Source organism: Micropterus salmoides, unplaced genomic scaffold (genome assembly GCF_014851395.1).
Source record: "Micropterus salmoides isolate LMB-PRFRI ecotype aquatic unplaced genomic scaffold, ASM1485139v1 Ms_hic_scaffold_11, whole genome shotgun sequence".
Classification (NCBI taxonomy): domain Eukaryota; kingdom Metazoa; phylum Chordata; class Actinopteri; order Centrarchiformes; family Centrarchidae; genus Micropterus; species Micropterus salmoides.
This window is the reverse complement of record NW_024040152.1, coordinates 9,543,474-9,571,450: the sequence shown is the minus strand read 5'-3', so window position 1 is coordinate 9,571,450 and position 27,977 is coordinate 9,543,474. Positions and strand designations below refer to the sequence as shown.

At 39.9% G+C, this 27,977-nt stretch overlaps 1 protein-coding gene across 1 annotated transcript; it reads left to right on the top strand.

Annotated features, from left to right (window-relative positions):
* Window positions 1–43: 43 nt before the first annotated feature.
* Window positions 44–27,717, top strand: LOC119897214 (pleckstrin homology-like domain family B member 3). The gene is given in 16 exon segments (XM_038710804.1): window positions 44–540; window positions 7,617–7,765; window positions 8,010–8,120; window positions 8,291–8,336; window positions 8,339–8,427; window positions 8,805–8,933; window positions 11,228–11,398; window positions 16,267–16,377; window positions 19,570–19,671; window positions 20,053–20,140; window positions 20,684–20,849; window positions 21,652–21,733; window positions 22,119–22,268; window positions 23,025–23,235; window positions 25,163–25,248; window positions 26,897–27,717. Coding segments are annotated over 15 exon segments (1,824 nt in total). The 5' UTR covers window positions 44–540; window positions 7,617–7,618; the 3' UTR covers window positions 27,032–27,717.
* The last annotated feature ends 260 nt before the right edge of the window (window positions 27,718–27,977 follow it).

Genomic DNA, 27,977 nt, shown 5'->3' with positions numbered 1-27,977 from the left:
TTAGTTGAGCCACTCCACAATGAGAAAGCCCGTCAGTTCCCAGAATAGAAAATAGCAGGGCTTGAACGGGACTCTGGCTGCGGTCTGAACAGCACAGAAACCGACAGCGAAGTTAGTTCGGGAGCAAGAGGATATGGGCTTTTCGTTTATACCTCCAACACAAAACACACTTTGTTTATGAGTCGGCACCCGCCTCTGTCGTCGCCCTCCTCCGCGTGCTTTCACTTCAGTCTCACCTGTTGACGCCGACAGCAGCTCACACTGAGCTGTCATGTTTCCTGGGAGGGATTGAATTAAACCAGGTGAAGATTTAAAAAAAAAAAAACTGTAGAAAAAGAGAGATAACGAGGCGGTCTGCCTCACAACAGGTCGAGGAAACTTCACGCGAGCCTGACTTGTGTGGCTGAAGTAAAAGCGCTTTTAAAAGTTCGCTGAAGTTTCGATACAGTTTTTTTTCCCGTTTGTTTTCCCTCTTTGCCACTATGTAATAAATTGGAGGACCCACAGCGGTTGTCACTTAGGTTGGAGCACGTTTTCCAGGTAAGAATTTCGTTTGCTTTACTTCGCCTTTCTTGTTATTTTGTACGAAGTCAACAGAAAATCTTTCACCTCCAAATAGGCTAACTTAACCTACACAAAGCTTGTGCAGTTCCTGTTCTAAATATCAGGCAAGAAAAACTCCCACGTGAAAGTATGCGAAACGATATCTCTGACATTAAGGTGGGAAATTAAGAGTCCCTCTGTTAGAGTAGGCTACATCACATAGCCTGCTTTTTAGTACCTCTGCTTCAATAACAAAAGAGAAATTAGCCTAATAAATCTTCCTGCCGTTGAATGTGTTTACTAAGCAAAACTACCTTCTTGCTTGAAACCAAGTGAATTCTTTGGCTGTGGTTGTAAAATAGACCTGGTTCATTGATTCGTAATGATTCCTCTTGTCCTTTGGCCTAAATGCAGAACTGAATAAAGATTATTCATTTCTTATCTGTGATTATACTCACGTAACTTTCACTGAACTAAACTACTGTTTCTCTGTTGAACCTTGTCCCATGACAATATTATCAGTTTATATAAATCCCCCTTTTGTTTACAATGACCCTGGGACATCTTGCCCTTTATCCCTCCTTTAACAAGTACATAGTAAACAGAGTGGGTGGGATTGTATGGTTGAGGATTGGTGGATGGTGGTGGATAGAGAGAGAAGAGATCACAAACACATACACACACACACACACACACACACACCCCTACACTTTGTTTTGACCTGCTTTGAACAAATCTATGTCTGAGCCCTGCATCCTAGGCTGTTATTAATGAATCACTCTTTTCTTGCATCACACTTCCCAGAGATTTACTCAGGGCAAAGGAATCCCTGTCAGTGCAGGTGAACCTGTACTGATGCCAGGAGTTACACAGAATAGCATGATGGGAAATGATAAGAGATGTATTCATAATGTGCCTTTAATTTCTTTATTAGATTCCCAGAGCCCATGGATAAGTGTTTTATTTTTTATTTTTTAGTCCCGCCAATAGCCCAACACAATTTACAAATAGCCTATATGAAGAGAGCAAATCCGTCAATTGTAGAAGATAAAACCAACACGTTTGGTATTTTCCGCTTTACATCGTAGGAGTTACTTTGTGACAAACCATTGACATTTTCTGTTTATTTTATTTTTATTTACTTAGCTGGTTTCCTACATTTCCTGGAGTGATGACCTAAACTTGTTGCATATATATGTTATGCTTTAATGATGATAATAATGTTGACCGCTGAAGTGGGACAAAATGCACTGTGGCAGCATTGCATTCTGGGCAGTTGAGACCCCTCATAGGACTGGAAATCAAATCTCAGTGCTTTTTTGGTGTTTTTGTTGGGTTTTTTTCGACAGAAATTTGATTTGTCCATAGCCTAGAGTATCGAAAATTGGATTGAAAGCTGCCATCAGATGTCTGGTCTTAATCTTAATCTTGTATCCTGATTTTGAAAAATTTAAACTACTTTAAATTATATCCAAGCAAAGTTCTTGTACTGCTGCTAGCGTTCAGACAGCTTTCAACATTTAGGAAAGTCGGTTTCTTCTGTTGAATTATAAAAAGAGTTGTATTTCCTAAAACCTGGTATTGAAAAAAGTATTGTTTTGGTATTGGTAACGAAACTCTAACGTTTTCAGACAATCCACAGGCCTTGCTCTAGTGGTGCTGGAACCGGTATATCTGCTTCCTCTACATTAGATCCTAGATAGTCTACTCTGCTATTAGATTCTGTGGGACTGATGCCAGAATCTGACATGTACAGCTGATGATTGAAATTGCTGAGAAATCTTCCATGCATAAAGCTGCTATTGTAGTCACTGCACAGCATTTCAAACTGACAACAGCTTGTCAGCCAATTTTCCACAGGAATGTAGAAAAATACAGCAGAATGAGCCCAGAAACGCAATGTCCAAAACTACAAGTCTTTTAAGTGCTGAAGTGTTTTAGGTTGTTTGGATTCCTTTAATTTCCTTAATTTTCAGTAAGTGAATTTCTTTATTCAAAATGCATAGGAGTCTGTCAGTATTTTCTTACAGCTATATGCATCAGTGTTTTGTGTCATATGTGTTGCCACCTAGGTGTCAGGCAAGACCTGTCACTTTTTCTCACAGTCCACCAATGACAGCTGGGTGACCGCCAAAACACCCTACTCTCACCTGTTTTTTTTGCTCACAAACTTATACTGTGATGACAGCTTCCTGGTTCCCCCGGCGCTGAGCCAGCAGGAGCCACATGCAGCAGGTACAGAGGTCACTGCTGGTTAATCCACAGCATTGAATCTATCCTACAGCATGGTCTTTGCCTGAATGTAAGGATACGTCCAAAAATGTCAGTTTTTATCTGTTTTAATAAGCAGAAACCAGTTAGTGTGCTGTAACACAAGACAAAGCCAATTTCCAGTTTTCCAACCAAACCTCATCTGCTAAAATGAGAGCAAGACTTTGTGTTTTTTCTTCAGTTAAAGCCAAAGGTGTTGCAGGGCCAGAGCAAGGAAGTGGCAAAAAAAGGGACTCCAGTGTCTCCATTTTGACAATAGAAATAGGAAAAATGCTTACACGTCTGGAAAAATTGTGCGCATAAAGATGCTAATGTGATGATGTCAGGCCTGCTATTGAAAAGAGCGTTTTCAAAGACTAGAGAGTTGGTCTGTTTGATTGAAGCCACAGCCTGTAATTGTGGCCAATAAAAAGAATATGTGACTTGTCCTACTAATTCACAGGGCTTAATGGCTGGTTTTGGTCTCATGCCTTCTGCAGATGAGACGACACCATTTACTGAAGCATTTTGTTATTGTAGATGCCCCCTGCACTGTGCCATGCCACTGTGTTTAAGGCGATGCAGCACTTGCACAGTACAATGCAGTTCAAGGTCACAGTATATTACTAGCATGATTTCACAAATTACTTCAGTTTATTTTTCAGTCTTTTCAAGGTCTGCGACCAGGAGAGGATTTTTTTTTTTTGGTCATTGGAAGATATGTTAAACTGCATTACTTACCACAAAGTTCTTGCACTCTAGAAAATCTTATAAACAGGTGTCTCAGATCATAAATTCTGACTGATCACTTTATCTGCAAAGTTTCTGTCCTCAGACCTTCATCAGGTAAATCCATATATACTGTGTGTATGTAGTTGAAATGTAAATTATTAAGTACAAGTGATTGACAGTTGCTTCAGCCAACAGAGCTAACACACATCACCTGTCTACTGTTCACATTGCAGTGTAACCCAGAGATTACTCCCTGTCTCTTCACCTTCTTTTCAAATGTTCCTTTTTTTTGACTTTCTCCAGTCATTCATTGAGAGATGAAAAAGTTGTAATAGACCTTTTATATATATTTTACAGTTCAGTGTGTGAAATATTATACTCATTGTAATTGAATTGAGTGAACTGAGAGTGCCTTGACCTCCAAGTCCGGCCTCTGTGGATTAATTATACACTGTGCATTCGCTCTGCCCTGCTCGTTACAGGGCAGTTTTGAGTCACATGCTCCATGTGTGACATGTTTTCCCTATAGTGCCCTGACATTGAACGCATAGTAACTGGTTGTAATCAGCATTCACACCCACACAGAGCATGCCACCGTCAGAGCTCTTTTGTCCTGTGTGTTGCTGGTGGAATATAGCTGTTGTCATTGTAGACTTTATGGTTTTGTGTACACAATGCTCAGCCCAACCTTTCCGTTTAGCCATGAACGAGGGGTCCTGACAGGGAAGAGGTCATTTCAGAGTGCTACTGTTATTTTCATTGTTTGGGAGTTATAGTATGCTGTTTTCAGATTCAGGAACAGGTTAGTCAAACTTTAAAAATGCTCAGACCCAGTGCCAGTGTGGCAAATACCTACTGACAACATACTAACATGTTGCAAAGACAGTTGTACAGAGGGACACTACTAAAAACTCGTCACAATGAGTCCTAAAAACTGTTGTGAAACCAGTTGAATAATGTCTTCTGACAACATCATCAGGGTTTTCTCAGTTTGAGCTTGAAACTTAATATGGAACTCCACCAATTTTACACATCAAATTCTTTTTAAGGGACTTAGGGACTACAAATGCATATGTGGAAAAAAGCATTTTGTGGCTCCAGAGGGAGCTGCGTGAAGTCTTATCTGAATTGCCTCATGTGATAACTTGATTTAGCGTCTATTGGGGCTGAAGACTAGTTTAAAAATAAGAAGGGGTTTCAGGGGATCCACAACTAAAAGGGGATTCATTTATTTTCACTATAATTCCATCCATAATTAACACAGTGGCATAATTTATCACTATTTGGTCATAGGTTTCATACATTTTCTATAATAAAAAATCGAAATCTAATCTATCATAACAATTCTTTAACTATGTAAATATTGTACATATCCACATTTATTTTATTTTATATTTTTACTCTGATATTTATATACTTCTCTATATACAACTATCTTTATTATATTCCTTTGCCCTTGTGCAATGTGTGCAACTGTAACACAGAATTCCTCTTCGGGGATCAATAAAGTATTTCTGATTCTGATAAAAGCCAAAATCTTATCAGATTGGGGTCTATGGTCAGTTTAGGGATCCTTGGCATAAAAATGCAAATGGTGAGACAATATGACACGAGTAGCATTCTGTTGCGTTGTTGAACATCCTGCTCTGACTGTGTGCGTGTGTGTTTCTGTTATGGTGAATCAGCTGTTTCTGATTATTGCTGATCAGTGGCTAATAATTAGCATTGCATGCTGATACATAGTCCTGAAATCTTCTAGGATCGGTTTGAGAGTTGAGGGCGGTCTGCTTATCTGTGATTATACTCACGTAACTTCACTGAACTAAACTACTGTTTCTCTGTTGAACCTTGTCCCATGACAATATTATCAGTTTATATAAATCCCCCTTTTGTTTACAGTGACCCTGGGACATCTTGCCTTTTATCCCTCCTTTAACAAAGTAAACAGAGTGGGTGGGATTGTATGGTTGAGGATTGGTGGATGGTGGTGGATAGAGAGAAGAGATCCCCCACACACACCCACACACACACACACACACACTATGCACACTTGATGTTGAACTGTGTCTCTGTTCGCTCCCTCTCTTCTATCTTTTTCTCGCTCCCCTCCCAGCAATCAAGTCCAATTATTTTGGGCACAAAACTGTGTTTTGTTCTTTGATCTGGCTCTCAGGCTGAACTTTTTCCATTTGTATTATCTTTTTTTTTGCACGTCCTTATTTTTTATCTATAGTTGGTGCTCCTCTTACTCTCTGCTACTGTCTCACTCTCTTGTTTTGTCAGTGTATTGTGTTTGTTTAGCCTTTTGTTTGTTGTATTTGACAAGCCACTGTGTTAACATGAAAGCATGGACTTTACTCCTGAATGTCTGTCTCTCTCCCTCTGCTGTGTTGATACTGTATCAGTGGACTTTAGCTAGGTTTAGCAAGGCCAGACAGCAAATGCTTGCACTGATATTTGTTTGGACAATAATGTAACGCAGTGTTAAGCTCTCTCTGCCTTGTTTTCACTACAATTTGACTGCTATTATTGGACATCAGAAGGTTGGAGAACAAAGTGATACAATGATCAACAAATGATCAATACTGTAGTAATGTTCCCCTGAGATACTGGAGATGGGGTGCATATGTTTTTTACTCTAGGCACTTGACCTCTGAACTTTACTGCTTTGTGCCAGTTCAACATTTTACACATGAACATGTTGCTGTTTGTAAATGTTGTTGCAGACCATTTTATCTCAGTCTTGTATAACTTTCAGTGAAACTTTAGCTAACTTTTGCTTTTTGTGCTGTTTTTGCCAATGTAGGGTTGTGTTTTCTTCTACAGCAACACTGGTTTATTATTGATGACTGTCTTAGAATAATTTATCTTATGATGCCATTTTCACCATATAATTTGACTTTGAACTTGAGAACCTGCTTCATAAGCATTTTAGAAGCATTTTCAGAGCTGTTAAATGACCCGATTTACTGTAAACTGCAGTGGTCAGTGTCTTCTTGTCACAGAAAATGGGTCTGTGTGGACATAAAATAAATTATTCAGTTTAAACTGTACTTCTCCTTATGTAAATCTGGGTGTTGTTTTTTTTTCAGTGAAACCACGTGGAAAAGTTTTCTTGTCCATGCCTCCCCCTCTCTACTCCTCTCCCCACTCCCTCGATGTCAGTGTGCCAGTCTTGTTTGGAAGCCCTCACTCATATCTCGGCTGTATATTTATCTCTGTTCTTCCACTCTGCCTGCATTCCACGCAGCCTAATAAGGTCTGGATACAAGGAGAGAGGGACTGCACAGAGGGTGAAGGAAGGCAGTGGGAAAAGGGCGGACAATAGGAAATAAAAGTATTTTCCCACCAATTGGTTTTGGACCGTGCAAACTTGCGTGTTTCTGCTAGCATGCATGTTTTTGTTAAAGAGAGACCACACAGTGGCGGACTAAAGGGCAAAATAGAATAAAGAGACGAGGATAATATAGGCCTTTAGGTTGACATGTTCCCAAATGTTGGGAAGCACTTTGATGTACAACAGTGTAAACACTATATAATGATTTATGCTCAGGTAAATGCACTTGAATGTGACAGGCAGACAAAAAAGGACAACATAAGAGTACTTTAAAGTCTATTCTGATGTGGTCCAACATTTTTGTGGGCTATTTCTCCTTGTAGTCTTTCACTGATTGTTCTAGTTCCATTCATATACTGTCTCGCTGCTGATGCACATCAAAAGCCTCCAATGAAAAAGACACTTGTTTATCACACTTGTGTCCACACACAGTGGAGTCCTCCAAAAGGAAAGAGACCCTGAAACACAACCACAAACCATTGGCCACATCCTGACTTTTCCCCTCTTTTGCTATTGCTTCCTTTTCACTGCTGAGTGTTTTCTCCATCACAGACTGGTTTCTGGAAGCCGGGGGGATTTCTGTGTGTTAAAGTGCTTATGCAGTACTACTGTGATATCCCCTTTGTGAACTGTCACCTGATCCCTGATACGCCTTCAACTGAGCAGCAGATTAGATTACCACAATGTTCAGCAAAGTCAGCCAGACCCCCCTTCTGTGTAGCGCTCATTAACTGCCTCCCCTGTCCCTTTTTAGAAATGCCCCAACATAACATGGAGAGCACCAGGAGCCAGTGGCAGCAGGGGCTGCGGTCTCCATGGATCACCAGAGTGGCTACAAGTCAAAGCCCCGCCTCCTCGGGGGCAGACTCGGATACAGAGAGTAGCAGCACAGAGAGTGAGAAGGTAAGTGAGTGAAATGAAGCTGTTGATGGTTGTGATGCAGTGATATGCTTCTGTCATGTCAAATGATTTGGTGGTGGCACATGAAATTATCCTGGACTTCCTAGCTCCTGCATGTAAGAAGAAAGAAGCATTTTGCTCCTTGCACTTTTAACCAATGAATCATCCCACATTTCTACACTAAACAGTTTATTGTTTTAAAACTGGTAAGTGGTTACTTTGTCTACTTTTTTTCCTTTTCTACAAGTCCTGCATTAGAAAGCTGGAGGCTGGCTCAATGAGGATCCTGTCGTCGCCCTCGATGCTCCAACAGCGAATCACAGAGATCGACCAACAGAAGGAGGAACTAAAGATTGAGGTGAGCAAGTTAGACGATTGTGGCCCAAACACAGACAGGCGTCTCTGCTGAGGTCTGCACATTTAAATCTCCAAGGCATCATCACAGTCACGGTAAAGGAATGCATATCTGTGACTTGCTCAACCTCTGGTCAATATGATTCAACTTAGCGGCATCTCCTGTCCTTTCAGCTGCAGCTGGAGATCGCCCTGCTGCAGGGCGAGCTGCAGACTGAGAAAAGCAGCTGCACAGACACACACAGAAGCTGCAGGCTCTACAGCAGGAGGCCAGACAGTTGGAGAAGCCCAGACAGAGCGACCGACAAAAGGTATCATGTAAAGAAAGTTACTGTCAAACTATTGTTTTTCAGTTGTGATTTATGACTAACTTTCTTCTTTCTCTGAGACAATGTTTGACTAATAGTGTTGATGTAACATTTAAATGGCTTGACATGAGTAGCACAATCACAAAAATTGGCTTAAGGAATTTCACATGTAGAAGTGTGTGGGCTCTGTAACATCATGTCAACGATAAGTGAAAAATAGCTTGTCTGCGACCTTTCAGGACAAACTCCTGTAAACATGGTTGTAAAAGTGACTTGTTGTGTTATATTTTTTATCTTTTGAATTGGTTTTGTTCTTTTAAAAGTTAGGTTATGACTGTATTCTAGATTCACTTCCTTCTTGCCTTGCCATGTAACCGCAGGAGCGAGAGAGTCTGGAGGAGGAAAGGCGCAGGCTGGAGGAACTGAAGAGGAGGTGTCAGGAAAAGGAGAAACTGATTCCCAGTCAGCCAGAGAGCCAGAGAGAACAGTTGATACTGCAGCTGCAGCAGGTGAGTCCCTGAGATGCACACAGCCTCTTCAGAACAAAAAGAAATGTAAAAAGAGATATTTGAGATAAACTGATGTCTTCAACATATTCATATGTTTCAAAATGTTCAGCTCTTTATTTTCTGTTTGTCAAAACATCCACAAAACTAGTTGAGACCAACCTCTTTCAGATGTACACCCCTTTCTTTAATGTGTTAGCAATTTAACATATTTGCCTCAGGTCTGAATAAGCACGCTAGTCGTTTTACATGACAATTAATGGCGGAAATCTTACTAGATTGGACACGGTGACATTTCTGTCTCACTTGCAATGCGACACAAGTCTGAACTGAATGCTGTCAGATTAACTTAAAGGCTGCAGCAGCATAAGGGGAAACATGCACAGAAAGAGAGAAAGAAAGAAATGCACGAAAGAAGCGAAAGAAGAATCTCCTCAACAACTATTTGGACCAGGGTTTAAATAAAACCCTTCGTACAACAACTGCCGAATGTTTTTCAACTATGTAGCTGTGTCCATATATTTGCAGTTTCCATTAACATAGAAGACACTTGTGTCTGAGTGAACAAGCCATTAGTCAGCCAGCAACATTATGTATTCCATGTCTGACATATCCTCATTCCCTGTACAACAGTGGAAACTCTTTATTGAAAATATATAAAAAAAACAATTATTTTATTTTTCCTAATACCCATCTTATTTAAAATTGTAATGTCTTTTATGATGACCCTGATATTACCTAGTTTTGACTTCAGACTTTTTCCTTTCTGAATTCAACTTGGATGTAGGTGCAGTCTGCTTCTGCAACACAACAGTCATATCAGTGCAGCTGAAGTCTGACTGATCAGCTTTGTGGTAATGAAACAAGCAAGGGGGTGTTATCTAAATGCAAAATCTATTAGATTAGAAGTGATTCCAGTCCAGTTATCTGTCAAAACCAGCACAAAAAAGGCAGTTTTAGGAGTTTGGGCTTTATTTATTTAAAACACAACCAGCTGTCCACAGCTTTCACTGCAGTGGTGAACATTTCAAATAATGCTCACAAATGTATTGAGTTCTGCAACTTTAAATATCAGTTTTAGATCACTGCGCTTGTGGAGTATCTAATCTTGCTCAACTTGTTTGTTAAGGAACATACTGAAAATCAAATAAAATATATTAGGTTGCGTTGGCGTTATCCAAAGAAAATAACACTGCAACTGATACTGATGTTTTGGCTCATGACCGTGTGTCCGAGACACAGGGTGTGTTGGCATCTGTGCTGGCTCCTAGACATGATGTTGGTTTTGTTTTGGTTCCACAAAGTGTGATTGTTCAGTACCTGCTCAACCTGATATGTCATTGTCACACAATGTACAAAAACACACACACACACACACACACACACACACACACACACACACACACACACACACACACACACACACACACACACACACAGCAAGGTTGTGTATTGTTCCTTGTGAATGTGAAAAAACAAGTGTTTAATGACTGGTTTGGTGCAGTCCTGCAGCAGGTTGTTACTTTATCTTTTGATATCTCAGATTTATTTGGAAAGTTTTTTTTTTTTAGAAACTGGTTTGACACAAATTGTGCCACAGAGAAAACCGCACACATGCACACAAACAGAGGACTTAAGTATTGCACAAGAACAAGAGTGCAAGAGCTGAGGTATTTGGAGACAGTAAGGCTGTACAAGGTTTTACTTTCATCTGCTAGTTAATATACTGTGTCTTGACTCTTTTTGAAAATGTTATTCAGGTTAATTTTGGCATTGAAACATTAAAACCAGTGTTTGTACTGAAAAAGTACCAAGAAAAATTCAGGGATAAAAGTCAAATTTGATGTCTTTGTACTGGAGCCTTTAATTGGGCACTGAGATAGCTACTACTTGATGCAACATCTGCATGCTGTTACAGGCAAAGTCATCTGGCATGAAAATAAGAAAATCTGGATGTTTTCTTTAATCTAGGATCTGTGAACATAATATCATTTTGTGGAAGAACTTGTGTTGAATACTTAGTCAGCAGCTGTTGTAGCTAACAACACAATACCACTGTATATCCAAAATGCCTACACATACTTTAATTCACTGTATGTACTACATACTGTATGTCATGTAATTTCTTAATCAGGTAATGCTGAAAATAAAAACAAAGATCATACACAACTGCAAATGAAGTGGTAACTGTATTTTTTTTATTTGTTATCTAGCATTTTTTAAATGAACCTACAGTATCAAATGAAAACAAGGGATGTTAACTGGTTACATTATTAATTGCTCTGTCTTCAATGCAGGAGAAAGACGCGATGGAAGCAGCAGTTCGGGCCTTTGAGGACTGGGAGTTTCGTGTTCTGGAGCAAGAGAGCGGCATTGATGAGGAGGACGAGAGCGAGAAGGAGGGGGCGAGTAAAGGGGAGATGGAGAAGGAAATCTCATGTCAACAGCATGTTGTCAACACTGCACAGGTAAACAACGTGGCTTAGAATGAAGTTGTCTGAGAATTTCCCCACTGCTCCTGCAAAGATATTTATCTACATTAATGTGTTTTGACAAAAGTCCAACTTACGTGAATGAACTGTCAATGCCAGAGACATGTGGTGGCTAAAGCACAGTCAAAATCATTATTATTATTATTATTATTATTATTATTATTGGCCCTGAAGGACTCTACCACATTAGAAGGCTTATTTGGAATTGAAGTACCCACATGCACATGTACACACTCTCCTTGCCCAGTCTCACAGTCAATGGTCCATACATGCCAGTGCAGGTTAAGACTTGCCCCACCCACCCACACCCCCCACACACACACTCACGCACACACACACACACACGCGTGAGCATGAACTCTTTACCTTACTCTCACCAGCATCACCCTGACACTGTCACATGACCCTGTACAGTAAGCTTAAATTACATCAGAGGCCACCATGAGAGAAAAATCAACAGAGCGAAACCGAGGGAAAGCAGAAACGGTGGAGAAAATGGAAAGATAAAACACATGAGGGGATTTTGAAAATTTTGGGGCAAGGCTACGTTGTCATGGCTAAAATGATAATTATTCATGTTACTCATTAATGTTTGGGTGCGGAGTGCAATAGCTGTATTGAACTTGACCATTTAGCTATACTGAATTTGAGCGTTCTGCAGTGGAAAATGTGTGCAAATGAAACGCAAATGGCAATAACAACATTAACATTGACATATCGTGCAGCCAACGAAAAGGATTTGTCCAAGGCTTCACCTTAATCTTAAAACCTGTTGTGGGGAAGCAGCGTGCATGAAAAAGGCCAGTAATTGGCTGTTTAGTTTTGAATAGAGCGGGTTTGATTGGGCACACCCGTGCAGGCAGTTTAAATGCAGAGAATATATGGCACCCACTCAGTCTGATTTATTGTAGGAGCCAAGATAATAATCATTTTATAACAACGAATTCCTCAGCTTTGTGATGAACACATTTGGAGACCGTAAAACTCTTCAGATTAGGATTCACACAATAATTTGAAGAGGCCTTGACATGTTGGCACTTGCGTGATAAATCCAAATCCGCGCCTATGTCTCAACTGCTATTGAGACATAGGCGCCCTAATGTGTGTACTGTCTTTAGATAGTGAGTAGCCCAGAACATGTTTTTTCAATATCTTATTCAGTAACTTCAGAAACAAGTGGATGTAATCACCAAACATGACATTGACGTGTATTTGACTCTCACTTCACATGCTTATCCTAACAGCGTCTCGCTGTCCGCTCATATTTACAAAGACACCACAATCAGATATTCTAATTGTGAAATGTAGAGGAGGAGAGAAAGATTAAGTTGTTTGACTTCTTTTGCAGCATAAAAAGAGTCTATGGCCATGCTTGCCAAGATAATAATCATTTTATAACAATTAATTCCTCAGGTTTGTGATGGTCAGAGTCAAGAAATGGAATACATTTGGAGGCAGTAAAACTCTTCAGATTAGGGTTCAAACAATATAAAAAGAGGCTGTACTTAAACACAGTGGTAACATCTATCCAACATGCTCACAATGACAATGCTGGTGATGTTTAGCAGGTATATTGTTAAAAGTGCCATCTCAGAGTATTTGCAAACTAACATGTGCTAATTAGCACTGTATCTAAAGCTGCTGAGGCTGAAGGAGGAATGTCATTAGTAATGCAGGTATTTGGCCATAAACCAGTTTTTTTTTTTTTTTTAAAGAAATTAATATCTTTTCACAATATTATCGAAATCACAATATACAGTGGGTACGGAAAGTATTCAGACCCCTTTAAATTTTTCACTCTTTGTTTCATTGCAGCCATTTTCCAAAAATCAAAAAAGTTCATTTTATTTCTCAGTAATGTACACTCAGCACCCCATCTTGACAGAAAAAAACAGAAATGTAGAAATTTTTGCAAATTTATTAAAAAAGAAAAACTGAAATATCACATGGTCATAAGTATTCAGACCCTTTGCCGTGACACTCATATTTAACTCAGGTGCTGTCTATTTCTTCTGATCATCCTTGAGATGGTTCTACACCTTCATTTGAGTCCAGCTGTGTTTGATTATACTGATTGGACTTGATTAGGAAAGCCACACACCTGTCTATATAAGACCTTACAGCTCACAGTGCATGTCAGAGCAAATGAGAATCATGAGGTCAAAGGAACTGCCTGAAGAGCTCAGAGACAGAATTGTGGCAAGGCACAGATCTGGCCAAGGTTACAAAAAATTTCTGCTGCACTTAAGGTTCCTAAGAGCACAGTGGCCTCCATAATCCTCAAATGGAAGACGTTGGGACGACCAGAACCCTTCCTAGAGCTGGCCGTCCGGCCAAACTGAGCTATCGGGGGAGAAGAGCCTTGGTGAGAGAGGTAAAGAAGAACCCAAAGGTCACTGTGGAGATGCAGTCGGGAGATGGGAGAAAGTTGTAGTAAGTCAACCATCACTGCAGCAATCCACCAGTTGGGGCTTTATGGCAGAGTGGCCCGACGGAAGCCTCTCCTCAGTGCAAGACACATGAAAGCCCGCATGGAGTTTGCTAAAAAACACCTGAAGGACTCCAAGATGGTGATAAATAAGATCCTCTGGTCTGATGAGACCAAGATAGAACTTTTTGGCCTTAATTCTAAGCGGTATGTGTGGAGAAAACCAGGCACTGCTCATCACCTGTCCAATACAGTCTCAACAGTGAAGCACGGTGGTGGCAGCATCATGCTGTGGGGGTGTTTTTCAGCTGCAGGGACAGGACGACTGGTTGCAATCGAGGGAAAGATGAATGCGGCCAAGTACAGGGATATCCTGGACGAAAACCTTTTCCAGAGTGCTCTGGACCTCAGACTGGGCCGAAGGTTTATCTTCCAACAAGACAATGACCCTAAGCACACCGCTAAAATAACGAAGGAGTGGCTTCACAACAACTCCGTGGCTGTTCTTGAATGGCCCAGCCAGAGCCCTGACTTAAACCCAATTGAGCATCTCTGGAGAGACCTGAAAATGGCTGTCCACCAACGTTTACCATCCAACCTGACAGAACTGGAGAGGATCTGCAAGGAGGAATGGCAAATCCAGATGTGAAAAACTTGTTGCATCTTTCCCAAAACGACTCATGGCTGTATTAGATCAAAAGGGTGCTTCTACTAAATACTGAGCAAAGGGTCTGAATACTTATGACCATGTGATATTTCAGTTTTTCTTTTTTAATAAATTTGCAAAAATTTCTACATTTCTGTTTTTTTTTCTGTCAAGATGGGGTGCTGAGTGTACATTACTGAGATATAAAATGAACTTTTTTGATTTTTGGAAAATGGCTGCAATGAAACAAAGAGTGAAATATTGAAAGGGGTCTGAATACTTTCCGTACCCACTGTATATAAGTGCAATTTCCAAATCGCAGAAGCTGCAGTTTTTTGATGAAGGTAAAATGTGTGACAAAACAGTTTTATAATGAAGTGCTGCAGAGATGCCGCTGCCTACAAATCCTGTTCTCCAGATGTAGGAAAACATGTTTGTTTGGTACAGACCCCAACAAATGTCTCATTGTCATGACTGTAATAGTTTTTTTTTTTGTGTTGTGAAAATTAAACTTAAACTCAAAATAATCGCCTCAAGGTAATGCTAGAATGAAAGTCAGGGCACCACCAAAGAAAGAGGGAATCATCCTGTGAGGACCATGAATGTCTGTACAAAATTTAATGGCAATAGAGAGATTTCAGTCTGGACCAACTGACTGACAGACTAACATTGCCATATAGAGCCATGTGGCGCTAGCATGGCTAAAAACAGTTGTTAATGAATGTTAACTGAAGCCTCCACTATTTCCAAGTTTTTCTAATAGCAAGCGAGAACAACTGTAGTATCTTTTGACATGTGATCTTTGTTTACATTCTGACATAAGTTTCAAAAGGCTGTTTTTCTATTCACATATCGGATTCCACAAGAACATATCGTGAAATAATATAGAATTGTTCCTCAATTAGCTGGGTTATGTAAGAGGAGGAGTGCGGAGTGAGAGAAGAAGAGAGGGTTTGTGTGAGAGGGATGGTAGTTGACTCAGCTGCAGTTTGGCCTCTGCAGATAACAGCTCCTCTGTCTGTCTGTCACATTTTCCTGAGGTACTGAGTTTATATGAGTGGGTCATTTCTAAAATCAAAATTTTTACTTTTACAAAGCAATAGAAAGCACCCTGACTAGAAACGTTGCTAATTGGCATGGGAAGTGCACAGCCCAGGACCAGAGGGCTCGGCAGCAGGTGATTAAAACTGCTCAGAAGATCATTGGTACCCATCTCCCGAGCATCAGTGATATCGGTGAGTTGAACCCACCACAGCCAGAGCCTGTTCACCTTGCTGCCATCTGGAAGGGGATACAGGAGTGTCTATTGTCACACCACCGGACTGCAGAGCAGCTTTTTCCCCCAGGCTCTTTTTATTTATGTTGACCTTTTTATTTTTATTTTGTATATTGATTAGCAGAAGGGAGTTGCAAACAGATTTCTTTTACAACCCTGTTGTAAAACAACTAGTAAATTACCTTGAATCCTTAAATTTGTTGAGTTACACTCTTAGCCCCGCTGAGTCCTGTGTGTCTCTTGTACCTCAACTTGCAAAGTGGTTGTTTGATTTGCATAGTGTCTCAGCCGAGGAGATCAAATTGGCTCGATGCTCCGCATTTGCTCACACAACCCACATGCCGTCACATCAGAGATATTTACACACAACATAATGAAAGGTTACATAAACTTGGGCTAGCCAGACGAATCAGATGCAGCACGTGGCCTTTCTTTTGAGGAGGAGAAACCATATGGGAGTCCACGCTAAAGGGAATAATGTTCTGAACTTTCAGGAGCGAGTCCAGCAGTTAGAGAGACAGCTGAAGGAGATGGAAAGGGAGAAGGAGAGGGAGCTGAACACCTTGAGGAAAGCGAAGAGGGAACTCACCCACACATCTCAAATGGTAAGAGGGATTTACAATATTGTGGCTATTGTGGTCATTTTCTGATGGTTAATTTATTAAATATATAGCGCCTTTCTAGTTCTCTGACACTTTTTACACTACATTCACACACTGAGCCTAACTGCTCAGAACAGAAACTAACATTCAGAAACAGACATTCACACACTGATGGAACAGCCATCGGGGGCAATTTGGGGTTCAATATCTTGCTCATGGACACTTCGACATGCAGACTGGGATTGAACTTCCGATTAACGGGCAACCCACTTACCTCCTGAGCCACAGCTGTGACAACATAGTCTTGTCTATGTTGGAAATAGTACAGAAGGTGGCTGTGTAAGAAATCAACCCCTATGTAGCAGGTAACTGCTTAATGATGCCCCAGCACAAACGCTGACACGGAGAAATTGTTTCACACTTGCTGCTGCCAGCACGATTCTTGGAAGTCCTTCCGGCCCGACCCGCTCCTGCTGGTCGCTCTGATCCAGCTGACGAGGCTCAACTCAAACTGACAAAATCTCCAAACGCGGCCATCTACGCTGTGTCTCTGTGTGTGTTGTGTAGGTTGGCAGCAGACAACTGAGGTACTATTTGCATTTAGAGGGAGAGCCACTGCAGCTGTGACAATTTGCTCTCTCTGGCTCTGCTCACCTGAGCCACCCCTCCCCACTGCAGCTGAATGCAAACCATGTCCACCTCCACACCCTATTTCCTACTTAGTGCTCTTTTTCTTTTTTCTTTCTGGCATTTTACATCTGGCATGCACATATTCTGCCCTCAAAAATGGCCACAATGCAACAAATGTAGTGTTGATACTTAGATAAAGTCAGTGTATAAATGTACTGCTAAATGACACTATACCTGTCAGTGATTCTGAAGAAGAAGATTTACTTTATTAATCCTTCTTGTTAGAAATTCATCTTTACACTCTGACTAGGACTTTTTTACACACGTACCGGAGAAACCCATGATGTGGAGAGATGTCAGAGTGACAGGTGGCCATAGCACAGGGTGCCTTACTCAAGGGCACCTTAACAGTCCCCGGAGGTGAACTGCCACCTCTTCAGCTACAAGTTCACCTTATTGATTGGTCCATACTTTACTCAAACTTTCTGGACTGAGCTACCGCACGCGATGCCACATGCTGCAAAACGTGTCAAAACGGTTTGATGCGCACTCTAAAGTAAACTAGTATCTGTTATGTAGGGAGTAGTGAATGAGTGAAATTTGGGACACAACTAAATATTTCTAAAGGTTTAAATAATCTCACAGGTTGAATTACAGGTGAAGTTTAAGGACCCAATTTTAGGGGTGCAGATTTATCAACGGAGATAAAAGAAAGTGAATATTAGACTTACATTCATCAAGTTGCCAGAAACAAATGAATGGTAATGTTGCTCTGTGTCTGCTGGATCTGCAAATAGGCAATTATTTGTGTTTACTGTGTGGCTCAGGTCCATCAGCCTACATGTCACCTGTTGTCCTCGGGCAAGAAACTGAATCCTATCTTGTTCCCGATGTCTGTGCTCTTGGTGTGTATATGTAGTTTTCTGTTTCTGATGAGCAATTGACCAGTGTGAAGCACTTTGAGTGGTTAGAAGTCTAGAAAGTTGCTTTATACAGTAAGTACATGCCATTTATCATATGAACTTTATAAGGGGATATTGTTAATGTTGAGTTGACCGCTTTTTGCGCTGGCCCCAAGTGGACAACAAATCAGCAAATGATGTATGTTAACTGAGCCTGTGGGTGAAATTGTTCTGTTTTTTCATTTTGTAAAGTTGTCCAAATTATACACCATACTGTATAACACGTTTCATAAAAATAGTGTACAATCAATGGCCACTACTCAGCATATATTTACCATGATGCACTATATAGTCATCTACATCTAAATTCCCTGTGTGGTGAATAGTGATTGATTTCTGACTCAAAATTCTTGAAACATAATGTAACTTTGATTTTACATCTTTGGTTTTTCACTGGGCTTCAATTTCATCACAAACTTAGCTAAACTTTTCAAGACACCCCACACTGCCATGTATTATGATGAATATTTGCTGTTCCAAAGTATGTGATTTACTTAGTCATTAATTAAACTGCGCTGTGACTTTATCACACAGCCAGTGATTTGCCTTTGATCAGACCCGTTAAAATGAGAAGAAGACAAAATCTTGATGAGAACAAGCAAATCAGACATGGGGAGAGAGAGAGTGAGTGAGAGACCTTAACTTGAGCTGGAGGGAGGGAAGGAGAGGATAGAGGGAGGAGTAAGCAATGTGAGGGAGGGTGCTGCGTTTGTGAATGTGTGTGTACATGTGTGAGAGGGAGAGAAGGAACGCTGGGGGAAGTTTCACATCCTTGAAGCAAACGGTAAGCTACAAAAATGCACTTAAATCGATTTGCATGGCTGTTGGGCATTAAGATTATGTTTGCCAGAAATGTGCTTTAATGTTTAGTTCATGAGCGCTTCTCAATGAACTGGAGGGAGGCCAGAAGGGAGTGGCAGTACAGAGAGAGGGACAAGACAGTGTCAGACAATATGACCAAGTGTGTTTGGCTACAATGTGACTGGACGCAGGATGTGGTTTACTTCTGACAGAGAAGGGAGAGATAGTTATAAGACATGACTGAGAAAATGACTTGTATAGCAGGTAGTTTAGGAAAAATGAATCTGGTTGGATCTCATTTATTGTACCAATGAACATAGGAATCATTTGTAACAGATTTTACTCTTGGATATTTACTAAATGTAGAAGAAAACAAAACCCAATGATCAGTAACTGAAACCTTTTAAATCTTCACTGTCCACACATTCCCTGCGGGCATGTGCTAACGTAGAGTGAAAGAGGCAGATAAGGGTTAAACAGTGGACTGCATGTGGCGGCTGAATTGCTCATGTGTTTGTGAGTCAAGCAGGGAGGGAGGGTTAGAGGGAAAGATAGTGAGGCAATGATAATTTTTTAACTCATTACAATCCTTCTTGGAAGTGGAGTCTTCATTCTCAGCCACATGTGGTATGTCTAACGCAGCAGCTTTCATCATAGTCACTGTATTTTTCATCTTCCCTGCCGCTCTATTTCGTTTAAACCGTCATTACATTTATTGTTTAAACTGTATTCCTGCCTTGTAGCCAGTTTTCAATACAGATCTGTTACTTAATTTTAAATGATATTAAATCTCATCCTACAGGTTCTCAAAGAGAAGAAGCCGCTCACTGATTGGTTGAACATCACTGGCTCAGCCCCCTGCATGATGTCACTTTCTCCTCTGACAGTTCACAAGCCTCCTCAGGTAGGAGCTGCGTGTCACCATGGATACAGCGTGTGCTTGTAGGGCTCTCACTAACATTAATATTCATTCAAATGTCAGAAAATGTTAAAAACAAATGTCCATCACAATTTCCTAGAGTCCAAGGTGACCTTTTAAAATATCTTGTTTTGTCCGATCAGCAGTCTAAAACTCAAAGATACTCTGTTTAATGTCGTAAACTGACAAATATTCACATTTTAGAGACTGGAAGAGGTGAATTTTTGGTATTTTTGTTTTAAAAAAGACTTCCGATTACCAAAATAGTTTCTGACAATAGGCTAATTGTTTCAGCTCTAATTTTACAAGATTCAAGATGAAGCTTTTAACACAGCTCATACTCGCACTGTTTTCTTTTATTTATAGGAACCATGCAACGAATCTATCAGTTTGCCCAAACGACGGAGCTCGCATCGCAACAACAAACTCAACGACAGACCACTCTCAGTACAGGGTAAGCTATTACCAGCCCTCTTTTTCTATTTCCTATTGTGCTCTTGATTGCTTAAGCAGAGTGCACGGTGATATAGAACAATAAACACACTCTCTCTTTGCACTCATGTCCTGTTTGTCCCTGAGTGTTTGTTCAGTTCGCTCCCTTTTAGTCAAATTAAAGGTGTGTCAGTAGAAAGCGTAGGTTGTTATTACGTAGGTAGAAAGTAGGATTTACCTGAACAGACCGGATGAGCCAGAGAAGTGCATATACTGTATACCTAAGCCCTAAATCTTCTCAGAAGTATCTTTTTTTCATTCACACCTCTATCTGTCATCAAATATCCATGTAGACTGATCTACAAGGTCATGTCAAGTCTTGTCAAGTGTTTGTCTGCCTTACTTTAACTTGATCTGTTCCTGAATGCTGCAACTGAAAATTCTTTATCTAATGTAATTCGTCTTGATACACAAATTCTCTCATGTCACATTGTATGTGAAGCTATTCGCGCTGATCGATGCATGTTGTTCTTGTGTGTCTTCCTCTATCTCCTTCCCCTCTCAGGGTTGGTGAGAACACTTCCAGACAGCCAGACCCCAGAGGCTTTCACTTCCCCACTCCCCTCCCACAGGCTCAGCAATGGGCACAGCAGTGGGCACAGACCTGGGACCAGTGACGGTGGCGGGCTCCTCACACCGTGCAACAGTACAACAAGCTCTCGCGCTGCCAGGTCAGTTAGTTCACTTCACTTGTTTGATGAACTGTGAAATTGCTTTTAGGGGGTTTCTTTACTTCCTTAGAATTAGCATGCGACAGTAGGGGCAGATCATTTTAGAGTTCACTTTCATTTTCTCTTCCACATAAGTTTGGAGTTTAAAAAAAGAAATGTATGATCATGTGACTGGTCATGCTCCTCGGACAATCAGGTGTCTTTTCAGCATGGCTGACACATTCTCAGAACTGATCTTGGTAAGTACAATGTCATCATGGATAGGAATGATGGCTAAAACTACAAAATTATAAAATAACAAATTATACCTATTATATTATAACGCATCAAGACTCTACAAACCAAAAAAACCCAACGGTGTTTTTTGAATAATTTATCATCTATCCAGAGATAATGAATGAAGTATTGGCTCACACAGCTGTAGAAGATGAAGTAAAGTATAGATAAATATCAGTACAAACAATGTAACAAATAAAATAAGTGATCATATGTAGAGCTGTTGCACAGTACATGTCAAAATACAAAGATACATGTAATGCGCTATGAATGAGAATGTTAGTTTGTACATGCTCTACAGTTAACATTACAGTGTCATGTAGCAGTGTATACATAAAGTGAGTTTTGCAAATCCATTTAATGTGCTAAAGGTCTAATTTTGGACAGATTCTTAGTGCATGTTGGTATCTCAGGAGCAGGACAGCTTTTTGCTTTTGGGGAACACCCTTTCACACATATCGGGGTTGTTTGTAGGCCCATTTGCAGTTACTCTGATTTATTGATGAAACTTTTCTTCCTCTCACAGCCCATCTCTGTTGGATCTTGTGGAGATCGAGAAAAAACTGAGGGAAGCCAAGGCAGAGAGAGAGAGGCTGCTCAGAGAGAGGGTGAGTCACCTGCCATGGGAAATGCTCGCTGACACCTCTAATATCCAGCGACACACTGCATTAGACATGGCTGTCTGATCCCTGACACCCACTCAGCTCACACATGATGGTCCAAGAAAACAGCCGGCAGATGTGTGGATTCTTGTAATGCATGTTTGCAGCATGGGCAAATTCCTGAAAAATGTGTTGCCATGTAATACGGAGTTTGTGTGGAGCTTGAAACTAGAAAGGGGAACGCTCAGTGGTACATATTGATATCAGGCTTCTTTTTTTGGATGTGAATATCAAGGAATCCATTAAAAATACACCTGTGTTGTAAATGTGTCATCACACAGTTTTGGAATATTTTGGTTAATCATTTTCAGTGATACATGTGTGCACCCAGGAAGAGCGACAGCTGTTGTTGTTGGAGGAGAGAAGTGAGAGAGAGCCAGACTCACCCAGAACAAAACCACTGGAGCCAGAGACTCCAAAAAAAACAGAGCCAGAACTAAAGGAGCAACCAAAGGCCAGTTCTCTCCCAAACTCCCCAGTGGTATGTATGGAATGACAACCATAAAGAAGTGTTAATGCCTACATAACCTACAATGCAACACGACTGCTTACAGTTCAATTAGAGGTCCTGATGTGTTACGTTAGTAGCGGTTAATGTAGCCTTGAGCTGCTAGCCTCAAGCAGAGATAAGGAGTGTGCTACAGAGATCTGTTAACTCCACCCCCCAGAATTTTTTCAATTTCAAATTTGTATACAAGGCTTTGTATGTAAGGCTGTATACAATTTTTTTTGTACTCCCCAAGACCTGTAAACAGACTTTGATGGGTAAAGATGGTTAAGTTTACCTTCAAGATTCGTCTTTCAAATCTGCTGCTTTTTAGATGTAAATTTAAATGAAAAAAGCCTTGTGATTCAGTCATAATTGGGTTGCTTTTTGGGTATAACAATAAGTGGAGTAAATGAAAATACACTATGTCCACTTCAACAGTTCAGAAGAATTAAAATTTAGAAAAATTAGAATATAAAAAATAATGCCACTGTGTAAGTGAAGATTACATTAGCAATACTCAAAGTGAACATTAGTGACTTAGTGTTACAGTTGCAGGAGATGGATTAAAAATAATATTTAATGTATAATAACAATAAGGCAATTCAAAGTGCTTTACATATGATGTGACATGATGTAGCAGAGGCTGAGGTATCCTGATTTTTAGCCCCTAATAAAGGTTGAGATCGAAAACTACTGGATCCTATGTTTCTCTTTTCAGCCACATCTAAACTCCATTTGTCTCTCCAGCAGCGCAGCTTGCCCCTCTTCTTGTCTCCCAACTTTGACCTCCGGGCCCACTTGGAGTCTCTGGGTCACGGAGTGGCCGGCTGCACTGACCTGCGGCTGACACCTCGACGTTGTGCAGGCTTCCTTACCAAACGAGGGGGGAGGGTCAAGACCTGGAAGAAGAGATGGTTCCTGTTTGACATGGACCACAGACGTCTAGCCTACTATACAGGTTAGACTGGCTGGAGGAGTGGTGTGTGTGTGTGTGTGTGTGTGTGTGTGTGTGTGTGTGCGCGCACACTGACTACGTGTTTGCATGAATGGAAGCCATGTACGTGTCACGCTAGCTCACTAAAACTTAGTCGGGCATGTTAATACATAATATTACATCAATAACATTCCAGCCTCCATCCTCCACTTATTTTGCTGTATACTCTATTGCTCAAAACCATGGTTTATGCTATTTACTCCTATTTAAAAACAATTTTAAATAGCAGTTAAAACATGTTTATGTACAGGCAACTACTTTATACAGTCAAACAAAGAGGACTTTATATAAATATAAATATTTTTTAAATGAATGAAGTTCCTCAGTTGTAATAACAGGGTGTCCGCGGGGTCTTAAAAAGTCTTAATAAATCAATTTTGCGAAAATTAAGGCCATTAAAAAGTATTAAAAAGTCTTAATCGTCATTTAACAAGGTATTACATTTTGAAGATATTTTTTTCAATGTGAAAATCCTGTTTGTCCAAAAGTTTGTTTGCTAAAAGTGTAGGTGAAAGTATTTATTTATAATGCGTAGCCAAAAATACTAAACAGGCAGTGAGCGACTGTGTGATTCGTTTCTGTAACGTTAGGTGCAGCGATCTACCGAGCGCCTATTTCACTCTTAAAAGCTCCAAAAAATAGATCCATGCGAACCGGAAAAAGATTTACGCATACAACCGACCGTAATTTCCCACCCCGCCGGACCCGCAGTGTTAATCCTCCAAAACATAGTCGGAGTGGCGATCAGGAGTAACGGGATTAACCCGGTTGGCCGGTCGCTCTGTGGCCGCCTGAACAGCCCAGTTCCTGAAAAACAAGAGCGAGATGCGCCGCCGGCAGCGGAATCGGCAAGACGGAAGACAACAGGGAAAATTCAAGGAGCGTGTGGGTTTGGCTAACGTTAGCCGGCTATTTAGCTAAATCAGTGCCTTTTATTAAAACACATTCAACTTTTCATAAAGCCGATGCTTTCGTCAGGGTCACTTTTTGTGAACAGATCAATCACAGCCAGGATAGAGCGTGCTGCAACAAACTTTATAAATGTTGAACTCATTATTATGCATAAACGGTTATGATTATTGACGAGTTAGTAGCCTGCCTGAAATCAAGGCTGGTCATGTAGCCTAGAGCATTTTTCTGGCACAAAGTTAATGAATAAAAAACAACCCCAAACTGAAACAGCCGTAATTTGAATTAATATTATACTAGTGTAAGTTATATACTATTATATGAAATTATATTGAATATAGGAACATCATGAATATATTAATATCAAACTTAAAGTTTACTATTACATTAACAATATACTTTTAATTTAATGTTATAATATTAGGCTATACTAATACAGTCATTTAGACTAGTTCCTCCAGGTTGTGCCTGTGCTGCACCGCCTACACTACTTACGTTATTCATTACTCAGTTTATTCTCTTCATCTTTGTTCCCTCCTGGCCTATTTGAATTTTGTTGTATTGATCAAGTGGTCGTTTAAAGTTATCACACATATTGCAGGCAAGCTCACATTATCTAGTTTAAACCAACTAAAACACAAAATTACACTGTTTCACGTGATTTTGTTTTAGGTGGCGTTACAACCTGATGACATATAGGCAATAAATATGTTATAAATATACTTAAATTCCTTTTTAAAACCTTAAATATGTCCCTTTTAAAGGCGTGTGGCTGATTTTAATCGGTTAGCTCAAAGTGGCGTGGCAGTCTTAAGATATGTTGAAAAAGTCTTGAAAAGGTCTTAAAAAGGTATTGAATTTTACTTCAAGATTCCTGTGTATATACCCTTAATAACCTTGATGACTTGAATAGATCCTTCAGGTTCTTATAAGGATGTTTTTACTACATTGTTTTTCTAACCTGCTTCTCCCTTTGCTGCAGACTGTGATGAAAGGAAGCTAAAGGGAGTCATCTACTTCCAGGCCATTGAAGAAGTTTACTACGACCATTTACGAACAGCTACTTCTGTGAGTTGTCCTACAGTTCACCAACTGACTTACAAAATCTTTCAGTCTGTGGAGAGGAATAATTTGATAAATGCACTTTAAACTGGACATCAGGCTAAGAGTCGTGGTGAAAAGGACCTATAGGCTTGTTTTAGGACTAACATGCTTGGCCATCATTAAACATAAAGATTCTTTGAAGTTAGAGCACTATTTCACCTGATCTAGAATCTCGACATCTCATGTGATTAGGGAATTTACTCCCCATGTCTGCTTTTATTGCAGTGTATTAACATGACTTAAAGTAATGTTTTATGCATTGCAGACAGGGCAGATTTGCATGGGAAAACACAGACAATCTCTGCAATTGCTGTATTAGATTTCAAAAGCAGGTGTCAGGTAACACTAATTCTGCTGACTAGAGCATTATTTGCTGCTGGCAAGTCTCAGATATTGTAAAACGTGTCACACGACATGGTTTACGGTTACATTACAATTACCATGGGAAACCCTGTCATATTTATATAATCTCAATTTGTATCATTTACATCAATCAACATGAGGAGTTTTATAACTTCAAGTAAAACTACAAAATAATTTGTCCTCAGTTGTGCAACATAAGTAAGTACAAGTAATTTTTACTTGAATATTTCCATTGTATGCTCTACTTCTACTCTGCTGTATTTCACTGTGAAATATTGTACTTTGTATTCCACTGTATTTAGTAGACTGCTATAGTTACTAGTTACTTTTAAAATCAAGATTTTACATTAAAAAACATACAATAAGTTTAGGAAATACAATTAATTGTTAAAGATTAAACCAGCGTTTCACTATTGTGGCAATATTTCACAAAAAACAGCACAAATAATTATATGTAAGTGTAGCCCAGTGGTTCTCATGCTTTTTCTGTCATGCCCCCTTTCAGAAGCCCAAAACAGTTCATAACGTATTGAATTCTTATTAGTCTTTAACAATATTGGGTGATTGAAGTAAAAAAAATTATTTAAGTTGGCACAATAGCATCAGCAAACTCTTTTTTAATTTTCCCGCATAAATCCTAACAGTATGCTCAGTAATTAAAACTAGCTTTACGTGGACTAGCTAACACAGAAAAATGTATGTATATTAATATATATCACAGGGGCCATTTTCTGAAGCACGAGTACTTGTAATGGAGTATTTTTTACAATGCACCAATGAGTATTTCTACCACCACTGAACAACTGATTGTGCACAAAACATCAGAATCTTCCTTTTAGTGTTAGTCAGAGTTGTATTGAACATCTAAATATCAGTCTTCTCTAATGCAATCAACTGTTCATCTACAATCTCAGAAATATCTGCTATAGTTTGTTAATAAAAAAATTATTTGGGGTGTTTTATTTCTGTGAAAAAAACCCCTATTATTTCACACTAAAGCAACAACAGCCAGCTCTTCCGCTTCTCAGAAAGTCAAGACGCAACTGGGAGAGCAGCATTAGAAAAGTTTCAAATGAACTATTGTAATGAAAAATATAAAGTCTATTTTTGATAACTTTTGGGTTCAGTATAATGGTATAATACAAATCTCTACAGTGAGATAAGTAATTGCTGAACAAATCAATGCAAAAACCCGTCCGTCCCGTTCTCCTGATTTATGACATTATTACTGTCTGTCGCTTCCTTTCAGTCTCCACGGCCCAGTCTGACGTTCTGTGTGAAGACATACGACCGTCTTTTCTTTCTGGTGGCTACCAATGCAGTATCCATGCGGATTTGGATGGATGTCATCGTCACGGCAACAGATGAGCACAGCCGTTATTGACCTCTTGCATATATGACTGTAAAATCCTTGAGTGACGGTGCTAATGCTGTTTTGGCTGAGATCCACCTCAGGGGCTGATTCTGTACCTGGACTCATGAATCTTTGGATAAAGCACGTGAGACGCAGAGGTGCGGCAGTTCGAGGTGCCGAGGAGATGTGCTCGAACACGATGGAGAAAACTGGTACTAGAAGAGTGATGCTTCAGTGGTGACAAGAGGTTCACCACCAGTGAATCAGCTGCAAACCACAAGCAGCTTTAGACACTGCGTGTTCTGTTACTGGGAGGTTCTTTGAGCCTGACCTCCCCCTGCTGGTCACAGTCGAGCATTACAGGACTGGGAAACACTAGACATCACATCACACTACAACAAGGAGTGGACCTGTTTTATACTGTGGAGTGGACCCAATAATAGTAGCACTTGTATGATATAATGCAATCCAGTATAACGGCCCAGCAATAAACAAATGTTATTAGACTGTCAGAGATGTCTTGATCTGAGCTGTAACATTTTTTGTGCTGTATTTTGTGTTGGATTGCTTCATATTGTCAAGTGTTTGCACTAAGATGTCCATATCCTGTATCTTTGTTTTCATAAATTACATTTTCATGAATTAAGTTATTATTTGGACATTTATATGGGTTTGCAATGCAAAGAAATGAATAAATTGTTATACATAAAATGTTTTGCTTTAGTTGGGTGTCTTTTTTTAACTTAATCTTTCATTGGCAACATAATAATAATAAATAATAATAATAATAATAATAATAGCAAAGCTTTGTTTGGGAAATTTACATTATTTCCGTTATTCATGTTGTCTTTTTATTCAGTGTTTCATTTATTTTGTGGTCTCAATGTGTGTCAATATTTTAACAGTTACTAGCCCTATTTTCCCCCAGTTCCTTGAAATAGCATTTTAAGTTTTAAGTTTTCTTGCTTCTTGTTAA